At 33.6% G+C, this 26,568-nt stretch overlaps 1 protein-coding gene across 5 annotated transcripts in view; it reads right to left on the reverse strand.

The window, feature by feature from the left end:
- Positions 1-8,876: 8,876 nt before the first annotated feature.
- The window catches only part of HGF (hepatocyte growth factor), an 84,201-nt gene continuing 66,509 nt past the window's right edge, over positions 8,877-26,568 (reverse strand). For all 5 annotated transcript variants that reach the window (XM_086397162.1, XM_086397161.1, XM_086397165.1 and 2 more), the window contains 8 exons: positions 23,070-23,203; positions 19,101-19,139; positions 17,827-17,923; positions 15,171-15,245; positions 14,192-14,338; positions 13,392-13,498; positions 13,126-13,271; positions 8,877-9,147 (listed from right to left, as the gene is read on the reverse strand). In XM_086397162.1, the coding sequence (XP_086253288.1) occupies positions 8,971-9,147; positions 13,126-13,271; positions 13,392-13,498; positions 14,192-14,338; positions 15,171-15,245; positions 17,827-17,923; positions 19,101-19,139; positions 23,070-23,203 (922 nt within the window). In that variant the 3' untranslated portion in view covers positions 8,877-8,970. The remainder of the gene's footprint in view (positions 9,148-13,125; positions 13,272-13,391; positions 13,499-14,191; positions 14,339-15,170; positions 15,246-17,826; positions 17,924-19,100; positions 19,140-23,069; positions 23,204-26,568) is intronic.

A 26,568-nucleotide genomic window follows, 5' to 3' on the forward strand; every position in this document is an offset into this window, starting at 1 on the left:
CACAATAAAGGACAGAAATGGTATGGACCTAATAGAAGCAGAAGATATTAAGAAGAGATGGCAAGAATACCTGGAAGAACTGTACAAAAAAAATCTTCTGCTTCTGCTTTATTGACTATGCCAAAGCCTTTGATGTGTGGATCACAACAAACAGTGGAAAATTCTGAAAGAGATGGGAATACCAGACCACCTGACCTGCCTCTTGAGAAATCTGTATGCAGGTCAGGAAGCAACAATTAGAACTGGACATGGAACAACAAACTGGTTCCAAGTCAAGAAAGGAGTACCTCGAGGCTGTATATTGTCACCCTGCTTATTTAACTTATATGCAAATACATCATGAGAAATGCTGGACTGGATAAAACACAAGCTGGAATCAAGATTGCTGGGAGAAATATCAATAACCTCAGATATGCAGATGACACCACCCTTATGGCAGAAAGTGAAGAACTACAGAACCTCTTGATTAAAGTGAAAGAGGGGAATGAAAAAGTTGGCTTAAAACTCAACATTCAGAAAATGAAGATCATGGCATCTTGTCCCATCACTTCATGGCAAAGAGATAGGGAAACAGTGGAAACAGTGACAAACTTTTTTGGGGGGGCTCCAAAATCACTGCAGACGGTGATTGCAGCCGTGAAATTAAACGATGGTTACTCCTTGGAAGAAAAGTTATGACCAACCTAGACAGCATATTAAAAAGCAGAGACATTACTCTGACAACAAAGGTACATCTAGTCAATAAGGTTTTATAGAAAGCTGAGCACAGAAGAATTGATGCTTTTGAATTGTGCTGTTGGAGAAGACTCTTGAGAATCCCTTGGAGTGCAAGGAGATCCAACCAGTCCATTCTAAAGGAAATCAGTCCTGAATATTCATTGGAAGGACTGATGCTGAAGCTGGAACTCCAGTACTTTGGCCACCTGATGTGAAGAAGTGACTCATTTGAAAAGACCCTGATGCTGGGAAAGATTGAATTCAGGAGAAGGGGAGACAGAGGATGAGATGGTTGGATGGCATCACCAACTCGATGGACGTGAGTCTGAGTGAACTCCGGGAGTTGGTGATGGACAGGGAGGCCTGGCGTGCTGCAGTGTATGGGGTCGCCAAGAGTCGGACATGACTGAGCGACTAAACTGTACCTTCTCTTTTGAGAAGACTTTATTAACTTTTAACACTCCATGGTGTCCAATTTCTACTTATTAAATATTTTATTATTATTATTTTATAAAAAATAAAGGTTTAGGGTATAGTCATATTCCATACTTTCATTGAATTTGAGTTTAGCCACGTGAAAAATAAGATATATGAAAACTAGACAATATTTTGTAAAGCATTAAAATACATGGAAAAAAAACAACTAAAATCCAAATCTGCCTTTTCTGTTTCATTTTATTGCAACATTTTATCTGAGATTTCTATCAGTTAAGAAAATTCATCAAATGAGGATCTTTTGCTAATTGAGTAACAATATTGTGAAACTTTCAATGCACAGCAGATGGCATATTTTAACATAAGTCATAAGTGGACTATTCTTGACTCAGAATATTTTTGCAATAACTGACATAATCCCTTTCCCCTAAAAGATATGACATCAACATTCCCGCCCCCCCAACACACACACACAAAATCAGACCAGAAAATGTTTACCAACATAATCTAAATTATATTAGGTTGTATGAAGTAAATATCAGTGTCCATTAGTAAACTAAATTCTCTTTTCCATTTTCATTTTAATAACTACATTTATAAATTTACATATAAAACTCTTAAATAGTTCCTCTCTTTTCTAGTTGTATGTTCTAGTATTGAAATACAATAAACATTTTAAAATAACCCCAATTACTAATTCAAATTAATAATGCAATTAAATATAAAACCCCAAATTCTTAACCTTCAGTGTGAGTTGCACAATTTGTATAAACACTTTAAATCTCTGGATGATACTGATAAGCCTTCAAAAAGAGAATGGACTATAAAATATTAATAATTATATGACTGGGATATTATCATGTGAAAACATTGTAGAATAAAGGATATACAAATATTAATGACAAGATATTGCCGATGCCTTCAAGGAATTTAAACTGAGTGGAGGTAGAATGTACATTGAAAACAAAGCAGAAGGTGTCCAGTGACTTTCTAGCAGAAATATTGCAGGCCAGGAGAGAGTGCCACAATACATTTAAACTGATGAAGGGAAAAATCTAAAACCAAGAATACTCTACTCAGCAAAACTGTCATTTAGATTTGAAGAAGAAATAAAGAGGATTACAAACAATCAAAAGCTAAAAGAATTCAGCCGCACTGACTTTACCACAGCATGAAAGGAATTTCCCTAAGGGGAAAAGTCAGGGGAGAAGAGGGTGAGATGTACAGAAAGAGTAATGGAAACTTGTATTACCATATGTAAAACAGATAGCCAATGGCTCAGGAAACTCAAACCGGGGCTCTGTATCAACCTAGAGGGGTGGGATGGGAGGGAGATGGGAGGGAGGTTCAAAAGGGAGGGGATATATGTATACCTGTGGGTGATTCATGTTGAGGTTTGACAGAAAACAGCAAAATTCTGTAAAGCAATTACCCTTCAAAAAATTAATTAATTAAAAACAGCAACAACAAGAAATAATAGAAAAGGTCAATGAAGCTAAGAGTTGGTTGTTTGAAAAGTTAAATAAAACTGATAAACCTTTAGCTAGCTTCATCGCTTCACTTCATGGCAAATAGATGAGGGGAAAGTGGAAACAGTGACATTTTATTTCCTTGGGCTCCAAAATCACTGCAAATGGTGACTACAATCACAACATTAAAAGATGCTTGTTCTTTGCAAGAAAAGCTGTGTCAAACCTAGATAGCATATGAAAAAGCAGAGACATCTCTTCGTCAACAAAGGTCCATCTAGTCAAAGCTATGGTTTTTCCAGTAGTCATGTATGGATGTGAACGTTGGACCGTAAAGAGGGCTGAGTGCCAGAGAATTGTTTTCAAACTGTGGTGCTGGAGAAGACTCTTAAGAGTCCCTTGGACAGCAAGGATATCAAACCAATCAATCCTAAAGTTAATAAACTCTGAATATTCTTTGGAAGGACTGAAGCTGACTCTCAATACTTTGGCCACCTGATGCGAAGAGCTGACTCATTGGAAGAAACCATGATCCCGGGAAAACTGAGGGCAGGAAGTAAAGGTGGTGACAGAGAATAAGATGGTTGGATGGCATCACTGACTCAGTGAACGTTAGTTTCAGCAAACTCCAGGAGACAGTGAAGGACAGGGAAGCCTGGAGTGCTGCAAGTACATGGGGTCGCAAAGAGTCAGACCCAACTCAGCAACTGGACAATGAATAACAAGATTCATAAAGAGAAACATAATGATTTTTCCAAATCAATAAAATCAGAAATAAAAAAGGAAAAGTTACCAGAAATACCACAGAAATACAAACAGTAAGAGATTACTATGAACAATTATATGCCCCCAAAAATGCACAGCCTAAAAAAATGGATAAATTCCGAAAAACAGACAATCTCACAAGACTGAATCAGGAAGAAATAGAAAATATGTACAGATAAATTACCAGTAATGACTGAATCAGTAATAAAAATCAACATCTGAACAAACAAAAGTCTAAGACCAGATGGCTTCCATGTGAAGTCTACCAAACATTCAAACAATTAACACTTACCCTGCTTAAATTATTCCCAAAAAACGAAAGGGTAGGAACACATCTGAAGTCATTCCATGACCAGATAAAGACACCATGAGGAAAAAAAAAAAAGAACTTGCTCTTTATAGTGCGTTTGTGCCTGCCTGCTCAGTCGCGTCAGTCATGTCCGACTCTGGCATCCTATGGACTGTAGCCTGCCATTGAACCCACATCTCCTGCGTCTCCTGCATTGTAGGCGGGTTCTTTACTCACTGAGCCACCTGGGAAGCCCGTTCTTCATAGTACTATAAAATGCTTCCGAATTACCTTACATATAGTTTTATCTTAAAGTTATTAAGACTTTTAAAATCAGCTTTCCCAAACAACACATGCAATAGAGATATTTGCAAATTCATGAACCAAAAGAAAAATTTATACTGGCTAAAATAAGACTTTTAATATAAGTTATACATGAAAGTGGTGTGACTTGGTGAAATGATGTGGAGAGCACATCTAGGGCTGTGTAGATTAAGGATGGTGCCTGTGCAATGGAATAATGGAGTGAAAGAAAGTGAAGTTGCTAAGTCATGTCTGACTCTTTGCGACCCCATGAACTGTAGCCGACCACGCTCCTCCATCCATGGATTTTCCAGGCAAGAGTACTGGAGTGGGTTGCCGTTACCTTCTCCAGAGCATGTTCCCGATCCAGGGATCGAACCCGGGTCTCCCACATTGTAGGCGGATGCTTTACCGTCTGAGCCACCCGGGGAAGTTCTAATGGAATAGAATGGCAATATACTCCTGGATTAAAACACTGAGGAATTGCAAACCAAGGTGATTCTATTCAGAACACTGACAAACGGTGACTAATTAAAGCATTATAATTTGTAAGAGTAAATGAATACATTATATTAAGAAGCCAGCAAAAATATTGTCCAAGCTCTCCTTCTCAGATTCCAGATATTATTACAACTTTCTCACTTGTTCTCTCACTTCACTGAGTATCCTATTATAATACCATCTCTCAAAGGAGCTTTTCTGGACTATTCTACTTAAAATAGCACAATATAGGTTTAGGATGAAATGGAGTTTTAGAAAAGAGTGAGAAAAAATAAAAAATTAGAAAAATTAACAATATATACATTTGAAATGTTCTTATTGACACCAAAAATGAGTGAATACATATATTCTACTTGGATCATAACCATTAAAAAGATTAAATATTTTATAATGGGCTCTAGAATTAGATATACTAATCACCGCTTGAGATGAGTATTTATGCCAGAAAAATTGGTAAAGCAACCTTTTTGAGGGATAGACAGTATAATATAACTTGAAATAGTCAATGGTGTTATAGAACTCTTTTCGTTAGACCAATTGATAATTAGTTCTTCCAATTTTGCCTCCAATTTGAATGAAAAGAGTGAATTTGATTCATATTTATTCTGAATTTAATGTATACATTGAAGATAAATTCTAAAGTGATTAACTGATTTATAATACCCTTTGTAATATATAGTAACATAGTAAAGGAATTCAGATGATCATTCATGACAACTTGTATCAGAGCATCACTCTAGCAAATATGAAGAATGAATAATTCTATTTTGCAGTGGAAAAAATTGAAGTCCATAGAAATTAACAGTTTACTGAAGATCACTGATATTACCGTAGATAGAAGTTGTAACAGAATAATAACTTTTGTCTTGGTTCTATACACAAGTTATATAATCTTTCTTGCAATTAAGCATATATAATTTCTGTCAATGAGATCATTGTTGTTTGTTTTCTGCATTAACCCCAGAGCAGATTCAAATATGTCCACTTATATAACTAAAATGAAGAGAGCATTTTGATAAAATATTTTATTAATAATAATAAGCATGGTTATAAAAATAACAACTTTATTAACTACAGAAAATTTATATACATGTCATAACCACAGTGTTCCCCTTTGGGTAAGCATCCAGCTATACCACTCAATAGGCAGCTTATCTATTTCCTATTTACATACAAGACAAACAGTAATAACATCCACAGTATTCCATTTTCAGTTTCCTAAAGACAGAAACTTTCTGTGCAAATGGAAGTGAACCTACTGAAAACCACACTGTCAATATTTATAGGGTCCAGAGAATTTTAACTTTTTTTATATTAGCAAATTCTTAGTTCAAAATTGTTGAATATTGAAAGATAAATTCTTTTGGATTTTATTATGAAACATAATTTATTCACATAAAGATTATATTTCATTCAAATTAACTTTATTTCTCAAATGAGTTTGTCTATATATATGGGGTATAATTGATTGAAAGTAGTTCTTTTTTGGACTTATGTCAATTTAAAATATTTTTAGTGTGAGTTTATTAAAATTCTTCACCACATGATCCTTATATTGCAAAGCCAGTATTTTTTTTTTAATGTTTAGAAAAAGCAAGAAAATTCCTGACAGCAATTTCTTATTTCTTGACAGTGTTTTTTTCAAGAGAATGTTGTGGCTATAACATTCACTTTCTACAGTACCATTGGTACCAACAAGAAATATTCACAGGAATAAGTGAAATACAATTTTGTTATCACATGTCATTATTGTTATTTTTCTTGCCCTCCAGTGTCTCACATTTCCCATAGTTTGAAACACTTAGATAGCAAGCAAGAGCCTGTTAATACTAGAGATTCACTCAATATAAACCATTTTACTGAGGACCTGCCCACAGCAGATAGGTAAAAGTCATTACACATTTCACAATAAAATTAAAGAAGTACACAAAAGGATTATCATTCCTTCTGCACGGCAGAGGCATTATGACAAATATTTTAATTTTACATTACTATTCCTGGTAGACATAAGAAAATGTCCACAATTATAACAGCACATAACCATTATTCAAACAGCCAAAATAAAAATATCATTGAAAACTTCTAATTTAAAGATTTTTTTTCCATGACTCAAATGAAATGGATTTTTACATAAATTGGATTTTTTATTTTTTATTAAGAAAAAAGAATGCCCAGGAAATAGTATTTTTCACCAGAGAAAAATGACATGGTTATTCCCTGTTGCACCACCTAAAATAACATGAGTCTTGTTCATCTTGCTTTTATATCTATTCCACCAATCTCCTATAAAAAGGAAACTCCCAAAGAAAAGAACTGCTTTTTACACATGTCTGATAGTTTATTGGTGGTCTTGTTTTATCCTTATTAAAATGGAAAACACTGAGTTCAAAACATCTACAAAGTTAGCTTCATTTTGTATCTATGTCATCTCTACCCTCAGTGGAAATTTAGAGGAAAAGACATAAAAGAAATATTTTTAAATGTGAGTATTTAAAAGAATTGCAATTTAGTGTTTTACAAATATAATTAATATGTGACAATAAAATTTTGTCATTTAGCGAGAAGAAACTGAAAAATACTTTAATATCTAGACAATTTACCTTGGAAATTTCTGTTTGATTATAATGGTATATTACATAAGGGAGAGAAAAATACAATACACTGTTATGTACTAGCAACTTGTTGGATTTCTCTTCACTGTCACCGTTTCTTGATACCAGCACATATATTATTACAAAAAATAAAGAAAATGGCACAATTTTGAAAAGAATTTTGGATTTGCTGCCCATAATCTGAACTAAGTTCTTGAGTAAAATTAAAACCCATTTTACTCAAGATTGAACAGTGTCTTCTGGAATTTTTAGGGCATCATTTGGATCCGTGGCCTTAACTGAGATCATCCAAAAGAAACAAGTTAGAGAAATGAACATACTAGATTCAAAATGTTCAAATAATTATTTTTAAAGAATTCTTATACAGGAATATTTTGTGAAACTTCAGAACATATAATAATTACTCTTTGTTATTTCTTGACAAATACATGATCTTTAGCTAATCATGACTAATACAGTAATAAATATGGTCTGGTTATTATCATACAGAATACAAAATCTGAAATTTCCCATGCATTAGGAAAGATCTATGTAAAATTAAGTAAGATAAAATAAAGGTATTTTGATAAAATACCTCATTCAGCAGATTTAACTGTACTTTAAAAAATAATCAAATACAGAGTTTAGACAAACTAGTTCCTTTCCTTTTACATTTTTTCCTTTACTTGAGTAAAGTTTGATTAGACTAAAACACCTCCAGTTATACAAAGTTATTTTTATTTCTTTCTTCAATATATATTTTAATGCATAATTTGATGAAAGGCTATTTACAAATTTTAGAGACATGGGAATTTTCCTCTTAAATATTTGCTTTTGAGTTAAAGAAGATGAGAAAGAAGCCAATCACAGCAGCAAGTCTTAGACTTAGATCCTTAAATACATCTTAAGGACCATAACACTTTTAAATTTCAATTAGTTATCTCTCACGATTTTAACTACTTTAGGAAAAAAGATCTAAAAATACCTTGCATAAATAAGTGTCCCTAAATTTGAAAGAAAGAATACTAATAAACAAATAGCCTATTCCCTTTAAGAATCAGAAACTATCTAAAATAACTTGGATAATAAATATACGTAAGCACCTAGGTTAGGTGTTATTTAACTCTGTGTGTCATGACCACACCTCAATTGCCAAGGAGTAGAGGCCATCTGCAGATTATATGGAGGATGATCTAGTCACTTCTATCTTGCACTTTTCCTTAATATTCCTACTAGTCTTTAGAATTCTTTTAATATTTTTCTTAAGGAAAAACTATAAATATACAATTTCAGCATATTTAGGGATTACATTAGATACACCACAGTTTGAACTGTAGTGTATGCACATGTGTACCCATGTATTTGCATATAGGTATATGTTTTTGTAAAAAGTATATGTACCAGTATTACAGGATACATGATGAGGAGAAATGAATGAACTATAATGTATAGCATATTAAAGGTAATATAATTTAATATAGAGTTACAGTTTAAGGACACAAGATATAAATTGTTTTTGTGAGGTTGAAATAATGTTTAACTTATGGTTTATTTATTATTATGAAACTAACCTTGGAAAGCAGCTGAGAGAAATTAATTGATCTTTTCCATTGTATCTTTAGCATCCAGCAATTATACCTTTGCATTTTTTAGTTCATTCAAGTATCTTCAGGAGATATGTTACTACACTTGCATGTACCTTAATTCACTTCAACATTTACAAAATAACACTGACAAACAAAACAACAGCAAACGCCCATAAATATTAATGAGTATCTTAACAAACATGACACTCAAGTAGTTGTCTCAGGATTTTTAAGTTACATTTTAATTCCATGTGCTCCAAAATCTTCATGTAAAAGAGACTTGTGTTATTGGAAGCTTCAGACAGTTATACCAGCTACGACTGTGGTGCCTTATACGTTAATATGATTTTGTGTATCCATTTTGCATAATATGCCACTCGGACAAAAATACCAGGACGGTTTGGAATGGCACAGCCACGACCAGGAACAATGACACCAAGAACCATTCTCATTTTATGTTGTTCACAAACAAGTGGGCCACCATAATCTCCCTAGGAAGAAGACATCAATAATAACAACAAAGTATTATTTTAGAAATAAAAATTAACAAATCATTAACATTTCATATATCAATTTATATCTCAAATATATATATGTAAAAAAGAGAATAACTTCAACTAAAATATGAAGACATTCAATTGATGTACTAAACCATTGGTTGTCTTTCTATTAGACAACTCAAGACTGAGATAAGTACAAAGGTTCAATAGTGTTCTATCATGTGTAGTAATCATTTAAGAATGATTTGTCTTTTCCAAAATAGTCACTCATATTTTAAAGTGGTTTTTGCTTTTGTTCCAAGCAGACTAATTAATACATAACCACTGATAGCTTTTTAAGAAAGTAGATTTTATATTCATTCTGGTTTTCTTCTGGTGTTCTGAGTATGTTCAATATAGAAAAAATGGAAAATATAGACAAATACAGTATCAAAAAAACCTCACCTGTAATCATACAGTTTAAATGATTAAGCCACATTAACTTTTATCTAATTTCTTCCCTTCTCTCAACCCTGCCCCCAAAATGATTTTAACAAGTTAAACAAAAACTTGTAGGCAGTAAAATAATTCTATTTACTGTTTAGAAATTGCTTTTCTGGGCCTAAAGAAGGAATGTTCCTGCACTTACTGTTAGTATTAGTAGTTAACAGAGTTATATTTATATTTGTCTTACTCTTTGTGGAAAGGTTGTATGGTAACCCTGTTGTATGATCATATCTTCATAAGTGATAGATGAAAGATGAATAGATTGATAAAAAGATTTGCCTGTATATTTTTTTAATATAGATGTTATGTTTATACCATTGTTATATGTCATCATTAAAATGTGCTGCATCACTTTTTTTATGCCAAGCAGCCTCCTGGGATTGTAGTGACTGACTTTTGGTATCTTTGTATCTAGAAGAGTGCTTGGGACTATCTTCATTTTCCCTCAACAGTGATGAGATAAACTAAACTACTGCAAAATTTAATTCTGTAATACAAGTAGAAAGAAGAGAGCTATCAACATTCTATGATAGATAAAATCAAGGTGGGGGTGACACAGAAGATAAAATACTAAGGAAAATAGTTTATTCAAAGAGACTTGATGCAGAAGTACAGAAGGGACTTGTGGACACAGCAGGGGAAAGAGAGGATGGGACAAACTGAGAGAGTAGCGTTGACATACACACATTACCATGTGGAAGATAGATAGCTAGTGGGAAGCTGCTGTAGAGCACAGGGAACTTAGCTTGGCGTCTGTGATTACCTAGAGGAGCAGGATGGGGTGAGGTGGGTAGGGATATATGTATACTTATAGCAGACTCATGTTGTACAGTAGAAACCACAACATTGAAAGGCAATTATCCTTCGATTAAAAATAAATGAATAAATAACCCACAAAAAAGTGCAATGAAGTGAAAGTCTTCTGAATGCCAAAATTCATCATAAACAATGTTCAAATAAAGCCATAGATTGAAAGAACATTTGAAACTCCTATAAATCAATTTGAAAAAGACAAATGACTTAACAGATAAATTTGCAAATGAATGAAAAAGTAATTACAAAGTATGATGAAATAGGAACAGATGCTTAAATATGTGAGCAATAAAATCTGATCAAACAAAAATGAGATAAATTTTGAACTGGCTTCCCTGGTGGCTCAGACAGTAAGGAATCTGTCTGCAATGCAGGAGTTCTGGGTTTGATCCCTGGATCAGGAAGATGCCCTGGAGTGGAAATGGCTACCCACTCCAGTACTCTTGCCTGGAGAATTCCATAGACAGAGGGCTACAGTCCATGGGGTCATAAAGAGTTGCATGTAACTGAGTGACTAGCACTTTCACTTCTTCATTTGTACCAAAATATTAAAAATTGATGATACTGAGTCTTAGCAATGGGAAAAGGGGGCTTCTTTTTCATATAGTGTTTCTGGAAGAATAATTGATATAAACTTTTGAGGGCAATTTGACAGAATGTATAAATTATCTAAATTTGCTTTAATGTTGTCATTCCATGTTAAGAATCTATCCTAAAGAACTTATGATTCAGACACATGCAAAAAGATTTCGCTATAGGAATATCAGTTTTGCTGTGTGTTTAGTCTCTTAGTCGTGTCCAACTCTTTGCAACCCCAAGGAGTGTATTCCACGAGGCTCCTCTGTCCATGGGGATTCTCCAGGCAAGAATACTGGAGTGAGTTGCCATGCCCTCCTCCAGGGGATCTTCCCAATGCAGGGATCGAACCCAGGTCTCCTTAAACGCAGGCGGATTCTTTACCATCTGAGCCAAGAGGGATAGCTCTGCTAATAGTAGCAAATGATTAGAAACTAATAACTGAACTGAAGTATTCAATAAAGAGTAGGGGTTAATTTTTTAATTAAAAATAAAAAGAGGATATATGCATACATATAACTGGTTGACACTGCTGTACAGCAGAAATTAACACAACATTATAAAGCAGCTATATTCCAGTGATTTTTTTTAAAGACTTGATTAAACTCTGCCACATGAATTTATCTGGTTTTTAAATTAATGCACCAGTGTTCACTGATACAAATTGTTCAAGTCAATTACATTTTTAGAGACTTTCACTAAATGTGATACTATTGCTACCCTACAAATGTTTAAGAGATTTCTTTTTCAAGTGTTTAGATTTCAGTGGTTTGGTGATTAAATTATCATTTCAAATAACAGTGATATAAAAAAAAATTAAGCATTTTTAAGAAGTGGCTGAATCAATTTGAAGCAAATGGATAAAAAATAGCAAATATGTGATAATATGATAAATTTTTCAGTGCTAAAGTTAGGAATCTAAGAGTATATAGATGATAAACCAGATTACAGGCTATCCAGAAGAGCAGTTGTCAAAGTAATAATGGCAGTAGAACTTGAATAAGTGTAAACTTCCTAACTATCTCAAAGACTTGGTTTAGCTCAACATTTTTGTATTTACAGAGCTCTTTGGGGAATAAATAAATAGATAAAAAATATTCCTCATAAATTTTCATTTGTTATAATAGACTTAATGATGTTAGATTTACTGGAACAAAAAACGCCAAATTCCAAAGTGGTTATAAACACATAATCAGTTTCTACTCATATTATTTTCAAGCAATTTAAACTTTTTTTTAACTTAAAAATATTTTATTTTCTTTTCAAAGATGAAATCTCAAAGCAATATATACATAACATATGGACTTTAATACAAATTTATGCTCCATACATAGGACATTTTCCTAAAAGTCAAAAGATATTTCACTATTACTGAACTCATTCCATATTTTACTACACATAGTATTCTATAATTCCAGAGTTCTCAGGGTTGGAGAACTTGTCTCTTGCATTGAAAATACATCTAAAATAGCAGTTTAACAGCTTGTTTATGTTAAATAGGGATAGGAACACTGCCAAGTAAAAAGAACAGTTGCCTAAGAAATGAACATGTCCAAACTCTTAAAGTCACAAACTTTGACCTTCTGGTTTTTTAAAATAGAAGCGCGCACGCACACATACACACGCACACACAGACACATACACACATACACACACACACTGGCTTAACCAAAAACACATTTAAAGGTTTAAAACCAGGCATGGATCTCTTACTAAAATTAATAGAGTTAGCTTAGAATTTGGGAAGATCAGATAAATTTAGAAAAACATTAGAAAAAATGCAAGCTATGGTATCAAACTGCACGTTGGCTACTTCTAATTTGAACAGCTTTCTCTTAGAGTTTTGGCTGTATTAATTTCTTGCTATATGAGAGATGAATGGCATCTTAGTTTGCTGCTAATGAAACATGGATTGTTCACTGTTTAGCTAAAAGAGATATACAAGAACAATAAGGGTTATATTTTCCAATTCCTTTCTCTTACAACAGGCAGATGTACAATGATTCTTACTTGAGAAAAATAGAAAAAAATTATAAACAGGAAAAAATATGCTATCTATCACGTGTTACTTATTTTAAAATCCCCCTTTTTTACCTCACATGGTCCTGATACAATATTTTCAGCCCCAGCACATATTTCAGACTCATTCAGAGTCACCTTCCCTTGATGATATTGGCTGCATTTCTCATTCCCCATAATATAGAGATGTGCTACTCGTAGTAGACCATCTGAGTTGATCACTGGAATGGTGCAAAATATGTATGGTTAATGAGCATAGGGTAAAGTGAGAAAATAAACAATTACCAAATATTTTTGTAAAATAAATATGATATTGCCTTATCTTTTAAAAAATAGCTTACATCCAGTGTAGCCCCAGCCATAAACACTGCAAGTGGTTTTCTCAGGAATTGTGCACCCATAATTAGGTAAATCAATTGTACTAACAAAATCATCCAAAATAGCAGGCCTGAAAAGAGAAAATATAATGGTAAGTACCTTTGACTGGATTAAGCACAAAATAAACATATTAAAATATAGTGTAAAAGTTTATTATACTTCATTTAGAAAGAATAAACAATTTTGCTTCAAGTAGGTAGTAGAGAAATGAATATTTGAAAATATTTAAGAGTAAATGGTCATTGTGATTTTTAAGTCATTATTTTACCTGTTAAAAGTTACCATATAATTGCTCACTAAGCTTTGGTTTTAGAGCAGGCTAACCGTATTGTTGGCCCACTTTCATTTATTCACATATGAACAATTTGAAAATGCCCCTCTCTTTGCCTCTGTATGCATACACACACACACACACACACATATGACATGTGACATATGCTTTATAATATATTTACATGAAAGTGAAAGTGAAGTCGCTCAGTCATGTCCGACTCTTTGTGACCCCATGGACTGTAGCCTATCAGGCTCCTCCGTCCATGGGATTTTTCCAGGCAAGAGTGCTGGAGTGGACTGCCATTGCCTTCTCCAGGGGATCTTCCCGACCCAGGGATCGAAGCTGGGTCTCCCACATTGCAGGCAGACCCTTTACCGTCTGAGCCACTAGGGAAGCCCATGAGAGAGAAAGAATAACCACACAGTTGAATAAAAAGATTCAACCATTCAAGTGTATGTTAAAAATATGAAACTATCTAAAGGAACTAACCTAGCAAGCTTCAGTAATACCAGATCTGATCCTTCAGGCCCATATACCAGTTGGGTAACATTTAGAACCTGTTTGCGTTTCTCATCTCCTCTCCCATGGACATCATGAATTCCAAGCCAAGCTTCATAATCTTTCAAGTCCTTGTTTCTAAGTAAAAAATTAAAATATAAAATATAACTTTAAATTATGTAATATTATTTATATGTATTGTTATATTAGCTTACAAGGGCAGATAAATAACCTAAATTTAAAGTTTAAAGTATAATAAAGAGCAACACATTTTTTATTGGAAGATTCTGAATACTACAAGAACATATAAGCAGGAAGAGCCTTTAAATTGCTGAAATTCTGAACGGCTATTTTTTCAACTTGCTTATTCTTGCTAGAGAGTAGGTTATTTATGAAAAATTCTCAGGTAAAGCATATTACAAGAATTATAATTTATTGCAAGTTTTCCTCTTTATCTCAAAGGTGTATATGTTTGCCTTATTAATAAGGATTGAAGATTTATACTAACAAAATCAGTATAATCTTGATGAGAATCAAGAAGTAAGCTAACAAATGCTATTTCTTTATCTTTTCCTTAAGGCTAATTTACTCTGAAAATCATTCTCAGTATTATTTTGAGGCTGGCTGTACATAAGAAAGAAGTGAGGACTGAAAGAAGTTTGTTGCTAATTCAGAAAAAGAATTTCTCTCTAGAAATATAGAATTCAAGAAGGAGGTTAGGGTAAAAATTATTAACATAATTCTAGCAAAATTTTCTCCCAGATGAGCATAGTGCTAATCGTGGAAAGAGGTAGGCAGAAGTAGTACTCATAACTATTAAGTCAGTTTCATAAGCTAAATCTAAAATAAAAATAATTTGTTCACCCCATGCTGGTGAATATCTGTTAAATGACTATACATTCTAGGGGGAATCTAGGGGGAAGCCATACATATTTTTAAATGCTTAAAACAAATATTGGTTTCACTTTACCGAGAAGGGAAACACTGTCTTGCAGTAAGAATCCAACTTTCCTTTATCAATGATCCTCCGCAGATATGTTTATTTCTAAAAGAAAGAGGAAAGAAAAACAAGTAACATCTGTACAGAAAGAGTGCTTGCCAATTAATGCAAAACCTATGGCTCTATTTGTTAAGCATGAACACATTGAGAGGAAACTGTAGATATTAACCCAAATAGAATAAATGAGTATTTTTTTATCAGAAGGATGATACTTGATGATGTAGCATTAGAACTTGTTTTTCAAAATGTGATTATAATTTTATATAATCAACTTTACTGATTCATTACCAAACACATGTTCACATGTGTGTAGTCTATCCTTATAAAAGAAAGTATGTGCTATAAACATAGGATTATTAGACCTAATTTAAATTCAATGTTTGATTATGAAAATGGCAAATTTGAGTGTTTATTTAAATTCTGAAAACCATCTTGTGGTAACCATATATAATATTTATGCACTATTTGCTTCTTTCATTACCATTATTTAGTTCCGATACATTAACAGGATATAACAGTAAATTTGTTTGTCCAGCTTAATATCAACAATATAACATTTTACTTATCAAATTAAAACAGTTTTTCAAGATATATCATCTAGGAAATTATAATATATTTGTAAAGAATAATAAATACTAGAATATTTATTTGATGATATCCAAAATCTGTAAATGTATTCTTTTTTGGCAAACACATGGGAAAAAGTACAACTACTCACAATTTACATTTCCAAAGAGTACAGATGTTCAGTGCTTCAGAGAGTAATAGAATAAGATTCCCAGACTAAGACCACATTTATTTACGGCCTATACCACACAGGAGGATAAGAATATATAGAGAGTTTTAGTTTCTATTCCTCTCTATGAGTTTTGGAACAATAGATAAACAGCTGTTGTTACTAAGAACTTAGATTTAAAAGGAAAAGAGTACTTTTTAAAAAAAGTTTATACTACACTGATCTGGTGAAAAACAGTTTCACCTACTTCTCCAAAGATGGCGACTTCAAAAGGAAGTCTCCTATAAGTAAGAATAAATTCAAAAGTATTTGCCTTTTCTTCTGGAGTAATGAGATTTGCAGAGATCCTCTAATGAGCTCAAAGATGTAGATTATTGGAAATTTTTCTACAGTAAAGAAAATACCACCCTCAAATTTTACAGCCTTCATTATGTCTTCACATTGCATGATTAATATTCTGGTGAGTTTCATAACTCTATTTTAGTTACTACCCTGCAATTATCAGCATAAAGATTTATAAAAATTGATGTTAATTCCTTGAAAGAAAGACACACTAAGGGAACTCTAGGTCAGTTTCTACTTGGTGTATAAAGAATATAAACTTCATGCTTATTAAGAATTGACTTATTCATTGAAAGAAAAATAACCAATTTCAAGTTGTCCCTATTCTACTTTAATATCACTGTGAGTTAATTATAGTAAAAATGAATTTTATTCCTAAATTCTAGGAGGCTAGAGTTAAAGAAACAGGGAAGGTTTAGAAAAAAAGGAGATATTCCAGTTTGTATTTAAAACATACAAATTTTGTAGGCATAAAATATGGAGGAAGAAAGCTCCAGCAGCACAAAGGCTGGAGGGAGAAACATGGAGGGTCTTGAAAACAAGGGAAAATGAGGCTAGAATTCAGGTGCACTTTGGGGTATGTTTCATGATGACATTCCAATAGAGATAGATATAGAAAAAAAAAATTTTAACGTTCTGATTACCATGCAGTATAATATGTGTAGTATATAGAAAGTTCTAAGATCAGGTTTTAAAGCTAGCTCCTATTTTCAGTATTTACTTCTTATAATAAATAAGAGGGATGGTATGGGGAGGGAGGAGGGAGGAGGGTTCAGGATGGGGAACACATGTATACCTGTGGCGGATTCATTTTGATATTTGGCAAAACTTATACAATTATGTAAAGTTTAAAAATAAAATAAAATTAGGAAAAAAAAGGAAAAAAAAATAAAAAATAAAACTTAAAAAAAAATCTTAATTTTGTATAATAATATATTTTGAAAACCTATTTTACATAGAACATGGCATTTATTTTTACACTAAGCAATAGACATGTCTTGTCATATCAAATATTATAATTTCAAGACTGTTAAACTATCAGTATAATTTATACTTTTCTTAATGATAAAATATTCTAGTATTTTAAATTATTGCCATTTTTCATTAGAATGACAATGAAAAAGTCAAAAATTAAAATCAAATATAAATGTTTTGCTATGATTGTGCATAAACATGCTAGAAAATAATCTCATAATATCCTTAATTGGGAAATTAACATAAGTATTACAACTACCATGATTATATCAAGGTATAAGTAGGTTTCCTGTGTAGTTGTCTTTTGCTTAACAACTAAAATGTCACATCAGGGACAATGGCAACACATATGGGACCTTTGTAAACATTTAAAACAGCTCTATCTCTGGAGGCACAAACTGCAAAATCCAGGGATGTTTGGCAAGCAGAATGTGATTCGTCCCTCTTGTGTCCCCCTCATATGGGTGTCTTGTGCAGGGCACAACCTTCACGGCTGCATATGGCCATACTGCTGGGAATACAACTATTTGCAAATAACCCAAATATGTGTGATTTGTGTCTATTAATAATTACCTGTATTTCAAACTAACCATCCATCCTACATTTGTTCGTGTTGGAATTCCATTTACAACTCGCAACTGTTTTGTTTTGGCGCAAGATATTACTGGATCTAAAAAGAGGACCAAACAACATTTTGACAAAACATTCTGAAACAACCTGTGCCTCTCAACTTTCTCAAGCATTTGACGGTCACTACACAAATGTACCTACTGTAACTGTGTCAGAAGTACATTTTGGAAAAAAGCAAAGGTAAATAGTGTGACTATAGTGCCAGATCAGACCCAAAATGTTTGCTCTCCTCATCTAAGTAGGTAGATAACAAAGAAAAAGTAATCAACTCAAGGTCAGCAGAATTGACATCATAGTGACAGACTTTGCTCTCTATGTACAAGTTCTTCAGGTCTAACAGCAACTGTATTTTCCTTACCAACCTCAACACGACAGAATGATGCTATTTACAGAGCTGTTTTTCCTAAATATCAATGGAAAGCCCCAGTGGGGGAAAATATATATATATTTGGTTTATTACTTCTGAATTTGTATAGTAAGAATGTAGAACTGTTTTGCAAGGTGTTAACCAAAGTGATCTTGATTGAAATGTTATCCAAATGACATAATTATGTTTAAATCATGATATCCAAATGATATAACACAGACTCTTTGAAGTAAACTTTTTCCTGACCCTCGTCAGTGTTCTTTGCTTTATCCTATCTACTCTTGTCCATGGTCTAAAATAGATTTCCATTTGCTTCTTCAGACACAGCAGGTGGTCTCTCAAACCAAAACATTTGAGTAACTTCCTTCAGCCCAAGAAATGTGTGATACAAGCAGCTCCTAAATGCAGTTTAGATTTTCCCAAACTGAGGATTAACTAAACCTTTCACATTGTGTCATCTTTTGCCTCATAGAAAATGCAAAGAGCTTTAAAGATAGAGCAGGATAAAGACAGTGCATAACTTTCCAACCTTCTAGTTTCATTCTTTCTAACTTTGGCATCCTGATTTAATTTAAAGGATGGTGAAGGTCCACTGGATATATTCTGCCCCAAGTTAAAAGCACTATACATGCTTTTTCAAAGTTTAATATAATATTTTCTGACAGAGCAATGAATTTTGATATTTAGCATGCAGCTGTCTGTAATACCTTTATACATTCACACAGGACAAGTGTTCAAATAAAACAATTTATGATGGAAGTTTATATAATGATATTTTTATGAAGTAAATAATGATCATTATGACACATAGATACTAAGATATAATAAATTCTTTTGAAGGATTACTTACGGTCTAAATTGACTATTGTAGGTGTGGTATCGCCCTCACCTGTAAAAACAAATATATACATATATACATAATTCATGTATACATATTTCTGTATGTAAAAATAAAACATACTATTCAATAGTACATCATTTTGTATTGAAACCCAAATATCCATGAATTGATAATTTAAGACAATTCTTTACATTTATTCAAAAATATAATGTAACAATACCCTTTTGAATAATTCTGTATCACTTTTCTCAGACAAAGTTGAAAGTATGGTAGTGGGTGATGTGAGGAAAGCCCTGTTTTATGATTTTTGAAGACTCTCGGACATGTGGTTTGATGATGTTGGCAGTCCGAATTACACTGCTGGAACCGAGGAGCTGCCTCATTCTCCCAACATGCCAAACACTGTACACAATGAACATTCCACTGCTTATTATTGTTTGTTTGGGCCATTCATATAAACTATATAGCTTTACTGTAATTTTGGCCCATTTACATTATTGCTGAAAATTACTTTTATCTTTTATATGATTAAGGATAATTGAATCTTCCTCTATGTTTCAGAAAACTTTTTTTAATAATTTGAGAATATAAAAATCCACCTCACTCATGGAAAAAGAGGAATAACAAAATATAATTATGTTTTGTCAGAATATTTCAAAGATTGGTTTTTCTAGGTAGTAAAGGGAAAAGTATAAAAAAAAGAGTACTTGGAAACTGCAAATAAATTATGACTAACACTTCATACTTAATTCTTTTTTATAACCTCTCTACTGAGTGAGGTTTAACTGCTGCAAAGACATTGGCTTGGAAGATTCTAGAATTTAAAAATACTTAAGTAGTAATGAATGAGGCCCAAGACATTTCCTGGATTTTAATGTGTGACTGTTTAGAATTGATGACATAGAGTTTAGTCAGACATTGTTTAGACCCAGCTGGTTGTTAGTCCTTAGAAGTGCCCTGAGCTCAAATAAACCAGCAACGAAACAAAAATGGCATATGGATGCCTTTGTAATAGATGAAAAGTTGATTTTCATTTAGGGGGAATTTTGAGAAAATTAACACATGCTAAAGCTTTTTTGTTTATGTTCATTTTCCAGATCTAGATATTTTAAGTGAATGAGCATAAAGGTGAACTATAAATTTCATCATTTCCCTTTCCTTTTAGTTTATCCCGAGGGAGAGTTTTGTCTTAGAGTCAGCTGAGGTAATTGTTTTAGTTCATAGTATAAATGTGGTCATTAAAACATCAAGGATATTGGTTTTTCCACTTAATTTCTAAAAATTCCAAACTGAAAAGCTGTTTATTTCTTATATTGTTGTGGTGAGAAAAGACTAGACTATTCATTGTATTCTTTTTTTAAATAAATGTTTAATAAGATAACATTTGGGATAGAGCCTAAAGGGCACTTAAAAAAACAAAACAGAGAACTATAGTTCTTAAAACAAAAGAGTTTAATCTCCAAAATTAAAAACTTTCGAGGCACTGTGATTGATTGCATATTCATTGTATTGTTAATTGCGTATCAAGTTTCCTACTTTTAAGCATCAAGCTAATAGTTCTGCAAAGTATTCAGTTTGTTATTGTGCCTCATTAAAATATTTAAAATTTTTTAAATGTTTAGATATTATAATTTAGAGGCTTTAATAATTATATATATATATATTTTTTTTTTTTCTGTAAGCCAATATTTAGAAAAGCTGTAATACCACTTAAAGTCAGATTTCTAAATATTCTGGGTAGTTTGTTAGATTGCAAATTGTTAAAAAGCTTCTTAACTAGCTTTAACTAGCTTCTCTAGTTTCTTCAGCTTTCAAGGCCTTTTCCCTTTTCCCTTAAAATACTATTTTCACTTCACTTCTTTTACTTTTCCTTCATATCTCTACCATAGTACTCAAATCTGAACAACTATATATGATAGAAATCTTGTTTATATTGACTCAACTTAACTTTGAAGAGGGAAAACTTGTCAATGATAAAAGTTTTTCCTGTGGAACAGTAGAGATATATGTGTCTATGTGTTGATATATGGCCTCAGAAAAAACATGGGCTCTTAGTGAAAGCATAAAGAAAACTTTCTTTTAATAGATCCTTAAAGTTTCAACTCAAATTCAAAACTTTATGAACAACGCATATTTTCCAGACTGATATTTGTATTCCCATTTCATTATATATTTTAATATTAACATGTATGTGTTTAAATGACTGTATTTGTGATTAGGTATGTAGCTCTCTCCTCTCTACATTGAAAATGATTTGAGTACAGGAGACATTGTTTATATTTTCTATACCTAAAATGTTATATAGGGCTTTGCACACAGTAGCAGCTCAATTTAAAATTATTAATAAATAAATAAGTAAATGCAAACTGAAGTGGAAGAAATTTACCCAAGGCACTTAAAGTGTTAGAACTATAATTTTTACCTAGGAAGTCAGAGTTGCAGCTCTAAACCACTGCATTCTCTTAACACTTAGATACTGAAATATATATCTAATTAATACTTAGATACTATATAAATAGATATATATCTATTTAATACTAAGATATAGTGTGTGTACATGTATAGACAAATACAGACATTTCTACAGTTTTACTTTTGCATCTTGATAATCTTAAAATATATAACATATCATTTTGTAAAACTTTTTAAAGGAATACAAAAAAAAGAAATAGAAACCTTTGCATGTTTTGTAATGCAAATGTACAGTGTGAAAATGATATATACAATCTCTGAAGTTAAATAGATAAGAAATCAAATCTTCTGAAGATAAATATTTTTAGCCTTTCACTAGTGATAAAATATAAAGAAATCCTGGTTATATATATAGTTAGAAAAATGACAGCAAAATATTTGCTGAAATTAATGTTCAGAATGCATTGAAATAAATGTTATCTGCAATAGCATTTAATCAAATACTAGTAACACCCCCAAGTCTTTCAATACCACATTACTATTTTTTAGTTTAAAAATGTTAGTTGACCATATGTTTAAAAACTTCTTTAATTAGCGCTTCCCTGGTGGCTCAGTGGTAAAGAACCTGACTGCCAGTGCAGGAGACATGGGTTCAATCCCTGATCTGGGAAGATCCCACTTGCCAAGGAGCAGCTAGGCCTGTGTGCCACAACTATTGAGCTTGTGCTCTACAGCCTGTGTGTACGTTAGTTGCTTAGTCGTGTCTAACCCTTTGTGACCCCATGCGGTGTAACCCGCCAGGGGCCTCCGTCCATGGGATTTCCCAGACAAGAATACCGGAGTGCGTTGCCATTTCCTTCTCCAGGGGATCTTCCTGACCCAGGGATCGAACCAGGGTCTCCTGCATTGCAGGCAGACTCTTTACCATCTGGGCTAATAGGAAAACCAAAAAAGTGAAAGTTGCTCAGTCCTGTCCAACTCTTTGTGGCCCAGGCCAGAATACTGGAGTGCTTTTTCCCTTTTCCAGCAGATCTTTCCAACCCAGGAATTGAACCAGGGCCTCCTGCATTGCAGGCAGATTCTTTACCAACTGAGCTATCAGCAAAGCCCCAAGAAGACTGGAAAGGGTAGCCCATCCCTTCTCCAGTGGATCTTCCTGATCCAGGAATTGAACCGGGGTCTCCTGCATTGCAGGCAGAGTCTTTACCAACTGAGCTATGAGGGAAGCCCTCCTGAATCAATATATATTGCTAATATCAAGTTTATTGATGGTGGGGCAAGGCAGTCTTTCTAGCCCAGTCAGAACCATGGCCATGTATTGCTTCTGGATTCCAAATAGGAATCTTTCGAGGGAGGAAAAATCTCTTTTAAAAGGTCAGCAAAATGTCTCTTTGTCTAGAGGAGAGATGAAATTGTGTGTATATGTATTGCTATCTGGAGTGCATCCTTATTTTGGGATCAACTCTAGCCCTCCTGTATTACTTCCACCTCCAATTGAATTATCATTTTAGGGCATGCAGTATACTTAAAATAATTCACCTGAAAAAGATCACAAAATGTACTTACAACGAGAAATAGGGCAATAATCCCAAGGAATGAGAGGATTCCCTGTGTAACACCAGGGACCGTGGGCATCGTCATCAGGATTCCGACAGTAATTCTTATTCAGCTTAGTAGCATCTGGTTCCCAGAAGATATGCCTGCATAAACAGCAAACTCGGAACATCACAAGAAGCACACATCTTGTCCAAGAGAAACAAAACAAGAAGATACAACCCTAGCACATAATTTTCATTACAGGCACAACACAAACTACCTGCTGTGAACTTTTCTTTTTTATTTTTTGAGACTTTGTTGTTGTTCTTGCAGTTTGGAAGCATGTTCTTTAACTGAGGAATAAGGCTGAATAATTAGCATAGATAAAATGATAAAAAAATTTATTACATTGTTTCTATTAAATAATTATACTGGGAAGGTAACAATGCACCATGCAAGAAAGAAGCAGATGATAAAGATCTAAGTTATAAAATGTATAAAAATATAAGCTATTGCAAAAATATTTATTTTTTCATGTTTCAGAAACATGTAAACAAGCTTCATTAGCAACACTGCTATGACAACATATAAGAAGATACACTGAAAGCACAGTGTGCTAATAAACATTAAATTTGAGAATTTCACTGGTCACTTAAGATATAGTTTTTGAAAGATAACTGAGTAACATTTCAGGCTATCTCATTTTACATCTTAACTAAATTTAGTACAAAAGAAAAGCAAAAAATGCTGTGTATTATTTTATTAGACCATGCCCACTCATATGTGTTCTGTGCTTAGTCTCTGAGTCATGCTGGACTCTTTGTGACTCCATAGACTGCAGCCTACCAGGCTCCTCTGTCCATGGGGATTCTCCAGGCAAGAATTCTGAAATGGATTGCCATCCCCTCCTCCAGGGGATCTTCCCAACCTAGGGATTCAACCCAGGTCTCCTGCATTGCAGGTGAATTCTTTACCATTTGAGCCACCAGAGAAGCCTGCCCACTCATATAACATCAACATTAATTAACCATCATGCTTGAATTTAATTAATGTGTCATTTTTAAAATTTGGGAGGAACTTCAACATAGAAACTTAGACTGTCTTTCCAAACTCAGGTTCACTTTTTGGACCAATAAAACAAGAAAGACATGCATGTAACAGATTCTACTATGTAGACTTGCATACTTACTTAGACCAACCTGATGAGACAGGCTCTAAGATTATGCAACTTTGTATTTGAGGAAATTGAAATCCACAGAGAACAATTAATTTGTCTAGGGTCACATATTTTTTCAGCTGTAGATCAGGTGTTTGAACACGTAGCATTTTCCAGAGTCTTCGTTCAAAATCATCACATCGCATTACCTCTTCACGCAGTCACAGATTTGTTCTTAAACCAAAATGGTACCATGCAACTTACTCATTCATCAATAGCCTACAAGTTCTTTCCAAATGACTTTTAACTATTCCCAAAGGCAAATCAAAACACAGTGAATTTAAAGTTATAATAATTGTAGTTCCTGAATAAATATGTTGTAAATTTCCAGTGATATGTTGATAAATATTTAGCAACTGGCATTTTGAAATGTGTATGCAGGGAGTCTTTATTTGCTGTCCTTGCAGATTTCTGTAGCATAACTACTTCCACCATAAAACTGTCAAGCATCTAATGCTGGAATCACCGAAGGCAGAGTTGGTTACAGTTATTTCTCACAAGCAGGTAAAGAGCTCACTCTACCCCATCATATTTCTAAAAATGATTTAAAACTACCAGTGTTAAAATGAGCATTAGTTTTGGCCATGCCAATTCTTGCTAAAATTCTTAATGGACCCATATGGGCTTAGGATAAAACCCAAACTCCTTAACAGAGGTTAAAGGGCCTGTATGGCTTTGCCACTAGAGAATTTCTTCTCTATGCCCACTGACCAAATGAAACTGCTTAAACCTTATGGTTAATAAAAGTATTTCCGATTTTCAAACAGTTCAATTTAAAGAGCTTTTGGATAAGTTGTTTCTTCTGCCTGATGTGTTTTTCCTCCTACACTTCTTTGACCAACTCCTACCAATTATGTGTATCCTACCAATTATGTCCCTTCTGCTAGGAAAGCTTCCTAACCATCTAAGTCTGGCTGGCTTCTTTGCAGTCCCATAACATAAAATGTGGTGTTTTCATGGAAAATTCTTAAAGAGATGGGAATACCAAACAACCTTACCCACCTCCTGAGAAACCTGTATGTAGGTAAAGAAGCAACAGTTAGAACCGGACATGGAACAACAGACTAGTTCCAAACTGGAAAAGGAGTACATGAAGGTTGTCACCCTGCTTATTTAACTTATATGCAGAATACATCATGTGAAATGCTGGGCTGAATGGAGCACAAGCTGGAATCAAGATTGCTGGGAGAAATATCAGTAACCTCAGATATGCAGATGACACCACCATTATGGCAGAAAGTAAAGAGGAACAAAAGAGCCTCCTGATGAAAGTGAAAGAGGAGAGTGAAAAAGCTGGCTTAAAACTCAACATGCAAAAAACTAAGATCATGGCAACCAGTCTCATCACTTCATGGCAAATAGAAGGGGAAACAATGGAAACAGTGACAGACTTCATTTTCTTGGGCTCCGAAATCACTGCTGATGGTGACTGCAGCCATGAAATTAAAAGATGCTTGCTTGCTCCTTGGAAGAAAAGCCACAACAAACCTAGACAGCATATTAAAAAGCAGAGACATCAGTTTGCCAACAAAGGTCCATCTAGTCAAAGCTATGGTTTTTCCAGTGAGAGTTGGATGATAAAGAAAGCTGAACACTGAAGAATTGATGCTTTTGAACTGTGGTGTTGGATAAGACTCTTGAGAGACCCTTGGACTGCAAGGAGATCCAACCAGTCCATCCTAAAGGAAATCAGTCCTGAATATTCATTGGAACAACTGATGCTGAAGCTGAAACTCTAATACTTTAGCTACCTGATATGAAGAACTGACTCATTGGTAAAGACCCTGATGCTGGGAAAGACTGAAGGCAGGAGGAGAAGGGGACAACAGAGGATGAGATGGTTGGATGGCATCACTGACTTGATGGACATGAGTTTGAGCATGCTTCGGGAGTTGGTGATAGACAGGGAAGCCTAGCATGCTGCAGTCCATGGGTCGCAAAGAGTCGGACACGACTGAGTGAATAACAACAATGGATTTTTTAAAATATGGCATTGGCATTGCTGTTTCAGCCATTCCATACTACAGAGTAAGATCCATGATGGCAGAATTCTACGTAATTTTGGAGTCCTAGAACTGCAATTTCCAACAGAGTAACTACTAGCCAAATGTGGTGACAGACAAAGTAGTACATGACCTCTCCAAATTGAAAGGTGATGTAATTATAAATACACACCAAATTTTGAAGCTTTAATATAAAATATAAAATATCTCATTAGTAATTTTATATTGAATACATATTGAAATGAAAAGCTTTAGAAATGCTGAATAATATAAACCTATTATTTAAAAATCAGATTAATTACATCTTTTG

The sequence above is a fragment of the Bos grunniens genome, chromosome 4, assembly GCF_055505025.1.
Source record: "Bos grunniens cultivar Pamir isolate PY7600 chromosome 4, Bosgru_T2T1.0, whole genome shotgun sequence".
Lineage (NCBI taxonomy): Eukaryota > Metazoa > Chordata > Mammalia > Artiodactyla > Bovidae > Bos > Bos grunniens.